General features: G+C 46.1%; 1 protein-coding gene across 1 annotated transcript in view; it reads right to left on the bottom strand.

The window, feature by feature from the left end:
* Nucleotides 1–13,477, bottom strand: part of CCDC197 (coiled-coil domain containing 197) — a 263,835-nt gene that overhangs the window by 79,517 nt on the left and 170,841 nt on the right. The window contains exon 6 of the mRNA XM_078662296.1: nucleotides 11,445–11,617. Within this exon, the coding sequence (XP_078518422.1) occupies nucleotides 11,445–11,617 (173 nt within the window). The remainder of the gene's footprint in view (nucleotides 1–11,444; nucleotides 11,618–13,477) is intronic.

The following is a 13,477-nucleotide window of genomic DNA, read 5'->3' as shown; positions in this document are numbered from 1 at the left end:
CTTCTCAAGCAACAGCTGTAATGCCCATCAGGGTGAACCACAAAAATCCACTAAATTAACCTGGGCTTAACCCTCAGGTTGCTTGGCACAAAAGCAGTCAGGCTTAACTTAGAGGCAATGTGTAAAGTATTTATGTAGCACACAAACATCAGCAAAGTGAAAACACAACAAATCCCATACTAATTTAGAAAAATATAACAAAATGTAATAAATTATTTTACACCAAAAGGACAAACATTCTATTAGTAGAACCATAAAGGTTTAGGTAAAAATAGTGCTCAAAAGCACAAAACACCAACTGTGGTTATCTGGTAGGGCCGTACTGGGACAAAATTACAACTTCCGGCTGACCATGATGGAGCACAGGCCAGATACAGGGACCAGGTTAGGCCCACTAAGAAATGTATCTTATGTCCTTGATGCGTGGACTCTACCCTTTCCTACCTGAGACAGCCCTTCCAGACACACCTAATACCTCTATCCTCTATTGTGTGGCTGTCTGGGAGGAATATACAAAGGCCAACTGCCACACCTGTATAGTAATGTGACCGAGGAACAGGCTACAGGCACAAATAGTTGGGACAGGAAAATACCAACTTGGCATTTTCAAAATTGTGAACTACAATCAAACTTGACCATTAAAGAGGATTCCAATTCCTCTGATATCAAATGACTTTCCTACCTGTTCCCAATCAAAAGTTAGCACTTATTAAATGCAATAAGATAAACCAATGTTATCCTATGACAGATCCTCACAGTAGTGCGAAAAAAACAGTGAGTTTTTCACTATCAGGACCTGTAAAACTTAAAAGTGCCCAACTTTTTAATTACAGTACACCCTGTCATATGGACTGTCTAGGACCTACCTTAGGGGGGACTTAAATGTAATCAAAACTGAGTTTTGGGCTTGACAAGGGGGTTATATTGCCAAGTCAAACTGCCAGTTCAAACCTGTTGGCATGTTACAATGCGAGGCCTGAGATATGTATGCTGGGAAGGAGATCCACAACAGAGCTCCCGGGCGCTAGGATCACCAATCTAGGTGAAAAATCCCAGTCTGACACCCCTGCATACCTCCATCTGCTGTCCCACTCACCGGACCAGGCAAGAAGAGGTCTGGAGCAAGATTGCGCTGCCGCCATCGACCACTGACATAAGGAACCGGACAAAGGACGGAAACCGTAACCGAAAGCCCAGGATGCTTGGATCACCGGTTCACGGTGGAAATCCTGGCATGATCCCCCATCCACACAACATCGGGTGTTCCATCAGCTAGCTCATGGAAGGAGCTGAGGGAGGGAGGGAGTTCCTGGAATTTGCGGAGGCTCCCACCACTGCCTGTTAAGCGGACCGAGGGCCCCGTGGCACAAGAGAACCCAACCAAAGAGCCAAGAAGCACGCCACTGAGCCCGCAAGAGAGCGCAAAGACGGACACTTGACACGGTGAACTCGGGAAACGCTGACCCGTAAAAAGGAGGATTCCGAGTGCCCAGCCCCAACCGATGCTCCACTAGGAGGAAGGACACAATCTGCGAATCCACAACGGCACTCACCCCCACCGAATCCCAGACAGGAGCAGCGGTGAAATAAAGAATCGGCGCAGATGCTCCCGAGTGGCAACCCTATTCCAACTGCCTCCCGGTTGCCTGACGTCAATATGGCCGCCCGACCTACAACGTGAAACCGCAACAATGTGCCAGCAAGTGAGTACAGGAGCAAGCTGCTCAGAACCCCAGGGCAACAGTCTCCAACTCTCAAACAAGGTGCCCCCCCACCCCCAAAAAAGGCCAAAGCTGGGAACTCCGTCCACCACTCACCAGAGCCTGACCCGGTAATGGCTGCCATACCCATTTATCGGCAGTAGGAAGGACGGAGATAGAACGAGAACAACTGCTGGAAAGCAGATCCTCTCCTCGTCACAGTTAGCTGCTTAATTACATTACACAGCCCAACCACGCACCCCCCATTCCAATTCGGCACCCTCCCTCTAATGCATGAGCAGTGGCAATAACATGATCTACTAGTACACAATCACTCCCTATCCCTGACTTCTCCACCTGAGCTCAATCTGACCTTGACCACAGTACTCATAACACGAGCATTGTGCATTGCATGAGCATTGCTGAAAAGAGGAATCAATCAGGACACAATCACTCTTGAATCCTGATTTATCCTCTGAATTCCATAACAGTGCTTAGTCTGACCCCGACTCTGGCACACCCAACATGCTTCCATTGCGGTCAATGCCCAAACGTGGATGGGATCCCCTCCCAACTCAGGAAGAGGGCAGAGAGTCCCAGTCCCTGACTCCCTCAATGATTGTCTCTGACCCGGGCACCAGCGACACGCTGTGCAGGGCTTGACCCTATCTATATCTTTACACACCCGGTCACTTTCGACCCATCGGGAAGCAATACCTCCGCCACGGACAGAGCTCATCCACCTTCAACAGGGATGAGATCCTCTCCCCCTGAACAAGTAGAGGGCTAAGAGAACGGGCACACTCGCGTCACTAATCTGCACCCAACCCCCCAGAGCTGTGCCCAGGAATGAAACTCCTAATAGTGACAACCTCACAACTCACTCCGTCCGCACCCAATCCATCGCTACTAGGAAGCATTCGTCTGACCCACTAACAGAGAAACTCAAATCTCTACACCACTCGCCCACTACTCGCTGCACGCCTGTCTGGAGCACCCCTACCACTCTTCAAAACACAGAACACAGAGCCGCCCCCTCTCACAAAATGCCCCCCCGCCACGGCAACCACATCGACCCCTCCTCTTCGAACCATGTAATCCCTCACGGCTTAAACTCCTTCTCGATTAATTCCCCCCCCCCCCCCCGGCCTCTCTTCCAAAGCAAAGAAGAATTTCAAAAAGAAATTGATCAGGCAACATCCAGAATCCCTTTTCGCAGATATCTATCACTGCTCCGCCAAAGGAAAGATAAAAATGGACTTTATCTTCCACACTGATAGACAAGAAGCTTGGAAATCCATCTTATGATCGCAACTCAACATCTCCAAAATCTCCAATACCTCACATAGCTGCAAATTGTCAATTTCACTCCCAGACCGCGCAAGGCGTATGAGTAACACCACTGTGACCATATACTACAATGGCACGGTCCTAATACAAGCAAACAATGACAATCTAGAGTCCGTAGACGCCCTCTTCTCCGCTCTTCGAAATGCACCATCTCGCGCATCCCCTCCCCGCCCGACCCCTCACCCTCGCCAAAAGAACCATACCCGCCCTCTGAGCCCACCTACCGCCCTGGTACCCTCTAGACACCACTCATTCCTCTCGCTATGTGACACCCCGCACACCTCCCTCTGGAAGAACACGGCCCCTCCACGTACCTCACCCGGCTCTCACACCCCAACGACTCCTACCTCCGCGGTACTCCACAACAACCTCAAATGCACACCTCTGTGTGACACCATCCTTACAGCCACCAAGGAGAATAGGACCCCCCTCCTCCCACCGCCAGCTCTCCCCACCTCCAGACACACAACGGGCCGACACTCCCAAACAACCCCACTTACCCCCGCCACGCAACTTCACCCCCAGAGAATACAGGTCCTCCATACCGCCTGACTCCCCCGAAGTGAACAGGTCTCCTACACTGCACACCTCTCATCCCCATCAGTCACCTGCCGGCTCCCTCCCCCATCAACCGCCGTCTGCCCACTCACTCCAGCCCACTCAGAATAACCGGAACAACCAGCACACTAAACACACAGGAATCAAAGCACCAACGCACCAAAAAAATACTAGCCAAACTGCATTCAAGGCCCCGCCCGGACCCAACACGGTCAACATAACCAAACCAAGGCGACCAAACTCTCTGAGGCTCCCTCAATCAAGACCCTACTCGGGCAACACAGCCACCACTATGCTATCCAACACCTCGAGAATCACCCCCCTCAGAACCAATCCCAACGTCCCAACTAATGTAAGACGGAGCAGAGACTCTCCCTCCTGGAAACCCAGATAACAACCATAACCCGGGGCTTAAGAGAATTAATAGCCAACCACGCGGCCCTGAAACAACATCAACGCACCCACCTTCTCAGAGGCCCAAAAGAACTAGTGAACCTTTGTCCGAGAGTGAGGCGTTCCTCACCTACCCGAACGACAAGCTCAGGACCATCACCAGACAATCCAAAATATAGGTGATTACCAGGCTAGGAAGAGTACAAGAATCACCAAAATCACCTAAACCGCCGACCACCTGCACAATCGTCCCTAGGGCCCCCTTTAAAAAGACTCCCATAACAGAGACGACACCCACAAAGTGCTTGCTCATTAACTGTAGATCAGCCATCAAACATGCCACCAAACTAGCAGAATCCATCCTCACCAATGACATTGACATAGCATTCATCACTGAAACCTGGCTCCAGGACTCCTCCCTACCTCTCCTGGACACTCTCTTCCCCCTAGGCTTCTTAATCACTCGCAAAGACAGAAAAGACCAAAGAGGAGGAGGCATAGCAATCATCCACAGAGACAATATCTCCATGTCGGAGGCAGACTCCGTCAACTACAACACCTTTGAATGCCTAACTGTCACCATTGGTACAAGCAACAAGGAATCTGCCACTATTGGTACAAGCCTGTCACCTGCCACCTTATCTACCACCCCCCTGGCAACTCAGCTGCTTTCACTGAACACCTGTCCGACCTGATTGGCGACTGCTCACTTCAAGATACGAACAACCTAATTCTAGGCGTCCTCAACCTTCACTGGAATGATGTTAACAATCCCCCAGTACACAACCTGAATGAGCTACTTCTCAACAACAACCTCTCGCAACACTGCACAGAAGAGACCCACAACAAAGGATCAATCCTTTAGCCATTATCGCCAAACGAGACTTAGTGACAATAACTCACACCTTACCCGTGGACTGGTCTGACCACCACTTAATCCTCTTCCACCTCACCCAACCAGTTACCCTACAACCACCCATCCACGATCAGCCCAAATGGACCAGAAACCTCACCCAGGTCAACATGACTGACTTGAAGGAAAAAGTCAGTGCACAACTCAGCATCCCCACGGATGGTCTAACAACGACAGAACTCACAGACCATTACAACACATCCATGGCATCTATTCTAGATCAGATGGCCCCCCTGAAACTAAAAAAAACAGAAACATCCCATCCAGATCCTGGTTCAAAACAGACGTCAACAATGAAAGGAGACAACTTAGAGCCACAGAAAGACTCTGGAGAAAGAACCCCTCCACGTGCCTACTTGAACAACTCAAAGCAGCTAGAAGAAAATACAAAAACACATCCATAGCGTTAAATCCAACTTCTTCTGCGCCGCCCTGGACAATGCTAAAAACAGACCAAACGAACTGTTCAAAATCATCAAGCAGCAAACCTCCAAGCCTCTTGTATCCTCTACCCAGGCCTCCAAGGAACTGTGTGAAAACTTTGCCACCTTCTTTGAAGAAAAAATCTCAAAGATTGAGCTCTCACTAGACACAGACACCAACGCCAACTCCGCATGCGTAGGCACGCCCCCAGTCGCAATGGGAAACAGTAGCAGGCTACACACTAATGCGTGGAATTCCTTCAATCCCACCTCAGAAGCCGAGATTATCAAGCTAACCTCCACCACCAATCCCGCTTCTCACGCCCTCGACCCTACACTCTTCCAACTGACCAAAGAACTCAAACTCTCTATAGCCCCGTTCTGGTGCAGAATCATAAACAGCTCCTTGAGAACCGGAAGCATACCTGACTGCCTTAAAGTAGGTCAAGTAACGCCAATAATTAAGAAACCAGGCCATGACTGCACAGACCCAAACAACTTCAGATCCGTCTCCAATCTCCCCCTCCTATCCAAAATCCTCGAAAAATGCACACTCTCTCAACTGACTCAGTAAATGCACAATATCAGCCTTCTTGACCCTCACCAATCAGGTTTCAGAAAAGGTTATAGCACTGAAACGGCGATCCTCTACATCACAGATCACATCCGCAAGTCACTGGATACTGATCACAGCTGCCTATCGATCTCCTAGACCTGTCGGCTGCCTTCGACACAGTTGATCAACAGCTTCGCATCAAGGCCCTACAAGAAAGGGTTGGCGCAGATGAGACGGTCCTTCGTTGGTTCACAGCCTTCCTACAAAACAGAATGCAATGGATAAAAATCAAAGAATTTGCATCTGACCGTCGCCCAATCAGCAGGGGTGTACCCCAAGGTTCAGTGCTCTCTCCAACACTGTTTAACATATACATACAACCCATCACCACGATAATCAAAAACGCAAAGATCCCCTTCCACCTATACGCTGATGACACCCAGATCTATCTAGAAACGACCTCCCGAGATGATATTTCCAGACTAAAGAACACTATTAAAGAAATTCAACAATGGCTGTCCCAAAACCACCTCAAACTCAATTAAGTCAAAACAGAGTTCCTCCTAATCTCCAACAAGGAAGAAAACCAACAAATTGCAGAATGGCTCAAGGATATGGATGCTCTAAGCAGCACTCCCACCATGGCTAGCTCAGTAAAATCTCTGGAAATCTCCCTTGACCCAAAACTGGAAATGACCCACCACATCAAAAACTCTGCAAAGACTGCCTTCCTTAACCTGAAACTTCTCCACAAAATTAAACCATTCATCCCTACCAAAGACCTCAAACAAGCTACACAAGCACTGGTGCTATCCAGACTAGACTATGGTAACACAACCCTAACCCGCACTAGTAAAGCCCACCTAGCTCCCCTCAAAACATCCCTCACCACGGCAGCCAAAATGGTCACCGGAATCAGGAAATATGATCACATCTCACCAGCCCTAAGAGAACTAAAATGGCTCCCTGTGGAACAGCGAGCCAACTCTAAAACTGCCTGCCTCACGCACAAAACCCTACACACAGGAAAACCGGACTACCTAGCTGCCAAACTAAAGAGGGCTGGCCAAAGAAGGAAACCCTGGAGTTCTAACTCCCTCCTTCTCATCCCCATGAAAGCACGCAAACAAAAAACCGCGGCCAGATCATTCACTGGAAACACGCCCAAAATCTGGAACTCTGTCCCAGCAGTTATCAGGACCACCCCGTCCTTCACAAAATTAAAAAAAACTCCTAAAAGCCCTCCTCCTCAACCGCTCCCTCCCAAATGGATAGCTGCCACCTCCACGCCAACCATGATCCAGTTGATTTCTGACTCTGCAGCGTACTGACCCACGAAAGTCCACCACCAGACAAATAGGCCCAGAAGGCGAGACTGCTGATAAACTCTTGCACTACCTCAAGAATGCATTCAATGAAGCTACCTCAGGACCCATCTACTACCTCATGAATCCACAGCACTCGTTGAATCCAGAATCTCTATGATTAAGACTCCTCTACTATTGTAATTTCTTAAATCACACTGTTGTAAAGCGCTCCGATACCCTCGGGTCAGGTCAGCGCTATATAAAACTCCTAAAATAAATAAATAAAATAAATAAAAAATGTATTAAGGGGCTTCATAAGTTGGTGGCACAATAAGTGTTGCAGTCTCACTAGTAGCATTTAATTAACAGTCATGGGTATAAGGTATACCACTTTATATGTAAATTAAAATGCCATTATGGTGTCAGCTAATTTGACCACATTTGAGCAAGTGAACACAAGCACATTAGCACTGGTTAGCACTGGTAAAGTGCACAGAGCCCTAGGTGCAACAAAAAAGAATTCAGAAAAATAGAAGGGTGACGGCAAAATGTTTGGGGGAAGATCACCCAAGGATGACAGGTTTAACACTCATTTTTAGTACATAGAGGTACATTACAATGCATCGATTACAATTATAACATTTTCATTACAATCCTCTATGTAATTTACATCGTAAAAATGTACATTGCATTTGATGTACATTGTTGAAAATATTCTATGTGTACATTCTGTGGCCGAGTTCACACTAAATAAGCAGTGCATTTCACAGACTTATTAAAGGAACAACACTGCCATCTACTGTTTTAGTATTATAAATGCAATGTTAAACTTTAAACTGATCAAAAACTGAACAATATGGGCCTTATTTATGAAGGCCTTGCGCCGCCGGTGGGTCACTTTTTCCCATGTTAAAAATGACGCACCAGCGGCGCAAGGCCTTCATAAATCTGCCCCTATATTTTTTAGCAAAGGTGTTATTTTAACATTTTATTTTATATTCAAAATATAATTAATGAATTGTAAATTAATTTAATACCAACCCTTTGACCTTTAGCGCTATTATTATAAAACATAATTTACGTTATTCAAAATAAAGTAAGTTGTTAAAACAATTACATTTTGAATTACAATAGAATGAATGTTTTCTATTTAAATTACTACATGCCCTTTGCACCTATATCCCTTAACCAACTTGTTCATAAATAGAATGTAATTTGTTAAAAAAAAAGTATGAACAATGAAAATATTGTCACTTAAAATGTGAAAGTTATATTCATTTTATAATACTTATTGCTTTCTAATTAAATCGCTACCAGCCTTTCCCCTATGTCAATGAAACTACCCGTCTTTAAAGTGTACGAAATTTAAATAAATACGAAATGAATTACTCGTTCTAATATAGAATGATCATCTAATAAATGTTATACTACTTTTCAAACCGTATTCTAAAATAAACTATATTCTTTAATAATTAAGTTAGAAGATGAATTAAAAAAATAATTAAATAGAAGGCATTCTTCCCTTAAACAGAACACAGCCACAGCTTTAAAAAAAATGCTGATGGAGAAAGCATGCAACGAAAAATAAACGTGAATTTACAACGCATAGTAAAAAATTTGATGTAAATGTAAGTCTATGTCAATAACAATCTGGTAAAAATGTGATGTAAATGAATCAACTTCAAGGTAGCAAGAATACCATGGAAATGTAGTGACGCATCAGTAAAACTTTAGACCAAGTCATTGACAACGTTCTGTTATTTTCATGGCAGGGTCTTTGGCACTATTATGTTAGTTGTAAGAGATAGGAACTATCTCATCTGATTTTAACTGTAGCTATCTGTGCTTTTAACAACCTAGCCAAGACATTATCCAATCATGATTGGTATTCATGGTTAGAGTACCAGCAGCAGGTGAAGGTTTGTTTCTCTTCTTTTGACAGGACTGACAAATCATAGAGTATCTGTGAAAGAGAGTGAAGGATTGCAATGGATTTCGCCTGCTCTGCCTCCACGGGATAGGCCACTTATGCTTCGGGTTCATACAAAGCCTCTCCGGAGCATCAGTGCTTGCCAACGATGGTCATTTATATTTGAACCTCAAAAAAGACTTGCTGGATGCAAAGGAAAAAACTGGGCAAAACTTTAATAAGGACTACATGAATGTTAAATGCATGATCATAAACACTTCCAAAAATGGATCCCTAAAGGCACCACACCAACTCTGCTACATCCATGCGACAAGTTCACTACATCTTCACCATAGTCAGACCACCTGGTCATGGTAGGGCCCTGTCAATGACATAGTCAGCAAGGTTGACATATAAATCTATTTGACATAAATGCCACGTTATGGAGCAATTCAATATGGCAACTAAGCTCAAGGTTAATGGTGGAAAAACTGAGATCATGATATTGGCCAACTCCCTCAGTTTTAAGTCCAGTCCCATGTGGCCAGCCAGCATGGGTCCACCCCTGGTCCATAAGACAGAAATCAAGAGCCTAGGCATCTGGCCGGATCAGGATTTGAACTTCAGGACACAGGCCAGGAAGACGGCAGCTTTCTGTTATGGCTTGCTTAGAATAGCCAGTAAAGTCCTTCCTATCCTCCCCCCCAAGCAAAAAAGGTACTGGTCCAATCCCTTATACTTTCTAGGCTGGACTACGGGGATGCACTGTATCTGGGTGCCCCCACCACAGTGGTCTCCAAATTACAGTCTGTACAACAAAGCGCCGCCAGACTTCTGACGGGAGCCGCCAACAGACAATTGGCAAAACCAGCAATCCGCTCCCTTCACTGGCTCCCTGTGCAGGAACGCATCATATTCAAGGCCCCGTGCATAGCACAGAAATCTATGCAAGGGATCGGACCTCCTATCAACTCAGCCATGATCCGTCCTTACAAAGCAAATAGGAAACTTTGGTCAGACGAACTGCGACTGGCTGAGGTCCCTGGGATCAAGAAGGCCAGAAGCGGTGGACGGCTCTTATCCTATAATGCCGCTAAGCTCTGCAACTCCCTGCCAATACATCTTCGCATTGTTTCCAATCATCTGGCTTTTCGTAAACAACTGAAGACTTTTTAGCCATGCGCTTTACAAATGCCTTTTCATTTCATTTCAACTACACTGAGACCTATGACTGAAGCCATACTGAATCCCTGACTCCTACTTATACCTAGACAATCAAATTGCCTCATTTACTAAATCCGTTTTTTTCCATTTGAACCCCCAATGTAGGATTATCTGCTTCTTATCTTTCTCACACAAGGGTATGGTTGGCAATGACTATAACAAACACAAGACCTGAGTTTCATAACCATATCTAAAATCCTGCTACTCTTGGCGAGACCACCATGTCGCTACCGCTGTCCACACTCTGCAAACCGTAGAAGCAGGCCTGGTTAGGGTCAACAGATGACAACTGTACCTCACATATTTTGCAATCCATAAAGCTTGGTAACTCAGGCATGTGCTGTCGAGGAAGAAAGCTAGACAAAAGGGGATGATGGACGGAGCGATTGAGCATTTCAAACACTCACCCCCAGTCAACTGATCTGGGTTTAATCCATCACCATTCTTTAGCTCACTCCGCCACCCCAGTTTAGACATGGCAATATGCAAATCAGTCTGACCCTGTGCCTCAAGGGAACCGTCCAGCCCAAACTGCCAAAGCCATGTCTTCCCTGGACCGGAAACAAGCATCCCGGGACTGGTTTCTGGCATTTCAACCGTCATCAGCCAGGCTAGCTTGAGTCCAGTGGCAAAGCGAGCAAGGGACTGACGTCTGGGCATACCCTGCCAACTTAGGGCGAACAAAGCGATACAAAAGGGGATGATGGACAGAGCGCTTGAGCAATTCAAACACTCACCCCCAGTCAACTGATCTGGGTTTAATCCATCACCAGTCTTTAGCTCACTCCGCCACCCCAGTTCAGACATGGCCATATGCAAATCAGTCTGACCCTGTGCCTCAAGGGAACAGTCCAGCCCAAACTGCCAAAGCCATGGCTTCCCTGGAACGGAAACAAGCATCCCAGGACCGGTTTCTGGCATTTCAGCCGTCATCAGCCAGGCTAGCTTGAGTCCAGTGGCAAAATGAGCAAGGGACTCATGTCTGAGCATACCCTGCCAACTTAGGGCGAACAAAGCGATACGAGGAAGAAAGCTAGGCACTTAAAAAGAAGATAAAAGACAATGATAAATTGCATTTAGAACAAACATACTGGTTCTTTCAGGAGTATTACCAGTTTTGTGGTGTTATGTTCACGTCGTAATGTCTCAAGTGCACGCTGGTTGGCCTTCTGCTCATCAGATACCTTTATCAGGTTGTCAATCAAACTCTGGTTTGTAGCTGCTAGAGTCTCGTGCCTTATGATAATGGCACTCAAGGGAGCATCAATGCCATGTTCCAGGTAGTCTGTGGAGGGGAAATACTTGATTACTGTAATTGAATTTCCATATATTTAATAAAAGTGTTGTTTAACGATGATAGAGCTACTGTTCCTAGTGCATAATCAACGGTGTAAGAAATCACTCTCTCATGAAATTCTTGATGAAAATGCCTTCATAGCCATATAATCTGTTGCTATTAACAGAAAATAGCTACACAAGTTAGTGGCAGTGCTGCCAGTTTTGGAGCAAACACATTGCATCTATCGTTACATGCCAAGTGAACCCAAAGATATGATGGACGGAGCGCTGAAACTGTTCAGACACTCACTCCAAGTCACAGATCTGGGTTGAATCCATCATTGTTCTTCAGCTCACTTCACAAGTGACCTGTTCGCTTGAAATGTGATCAGTTTGTCAACAAAATGAATTATTAAAAATATTAACAGTAGCCTTTGTATCACATATGCTAATATTCTCTAATATTCTATGTGCATTCTTGTATGACTCGCACACCTACGTAGTGCACGCTGCTGACTATTGTCTTTGTTAACCAATCCAACTCATCTCTTTCTCCGGTGCATTCCCTACAGCTAATAGGATACGGTGATCATCTCAGAGGTGTTTCATCAATGCTCTCTGCGCAACTGCAATATAATTGTTCAGTAACGGTAAAAACATCTATTATGAAGATATAAGGAAGAAGTGGAGACTGTAGGGCAGACATGGAGGCAGATCAGGAGAAGTGACAGGCCGACGGAAAAATCGCAGGGGCTGAGGAGGAAATAGGGGAAGAGTCAGAGAAGTGTCAGAGAAATGTGGGGTCTTGTGGCAGATATTGGACTGATGTGGACATATGGATTGACATGAGGAGGGCTTGGAAGGCATGGAGAAACCATGGCCTTGATCCTCCTCGACTTCTTTGCGGCATTCGACATGGTCTCCCACCACACCCTCATTGGGAGGCTCCACAACGTTGGCATACCGCACAACTCCCACAAGTGGATCACTTTCTTCCTCTCAGGATGCACACAGAGCACCCGACTGCCTCACTTCATTCCCTCAGCCCAACTTTGCACAACCTCTACTTGACCCCCCTCGAAGACATCATAAAATCGCATGAGCCCAACATAATCTCCTACTCTACCGACACTCAACTTATCCTCTCAATCACTGAGGAACCCTTCAATGCCAAAACCAACTTCTGCAACGCCATGACCAACATCGCGAAATGGGTGAGAGACAGCTGCCTCAAACTCAACTCCGACAAGGAAAGGATAGGATAGGATAGGATAGGATAGTATTTATAGAGCGCACTTATACCTGGAGGTGTCAAGGCACTGTAACAGACACTCGGGGAGAAAGTAAGAAAATGCACCTGCAGCTACCGAAGATGAGAAAAGCCAGGTTTTCAGATGTTTTTTTAAAAACCAGGTAAGAGTCTGCATTGGAGATAAAGGTGGCCAGTGAGTCCCAAAGCTTGGCGGCCGCTACATAAAAGGAGCGGCCACCCATCTGCTCCTGTGAAATCTGGGAGTCACATTTTTTTCTGTGGGAAGGTTCGCAAGAGCCTCTCAGGGGCGTTCCATTGAAAAAGAGTTTTCAGATTTGGCATACCCTTACTATGCATGGCCTTGAATACCATACTCAGCACCGTAAAGAAGATGTTTTTTTCTGATGGGGAGCCAATGCAGAGAATGAATCCCATTCCTGGCTGACTGATGCTTGGGGATTTTAAGAATCAACCGCGCCTGCTGCGTTCTGTACCACCTGAAGCCTATTAAGGGAGACCGCGTTGATGTTATGGTACAGAGCATTGCAATAGTTACCGAGAGGTGACTGGAGCAATGATGGTTGACTGGGGCAGCCCGGATGGAATGAAAGGCAA

This window comes from Lissotriton helveticus, chromosome 9, assembly GCF_964261635.1.
Source record: "Lissotriton helveticus chromosome 9, aLisHel1.1, whole genome shotgun sequence".
In the NCBI taxonomy this organism is placed as follows: Eukaryota; Metazoa; Chordata; class Amphibia; order Caudata; family Salamandridae; genus Lissotriton; species Lissotriton helveticus.
This window is presented reverse-complemented; position numbering and strand designations above follow the sequence as displayed.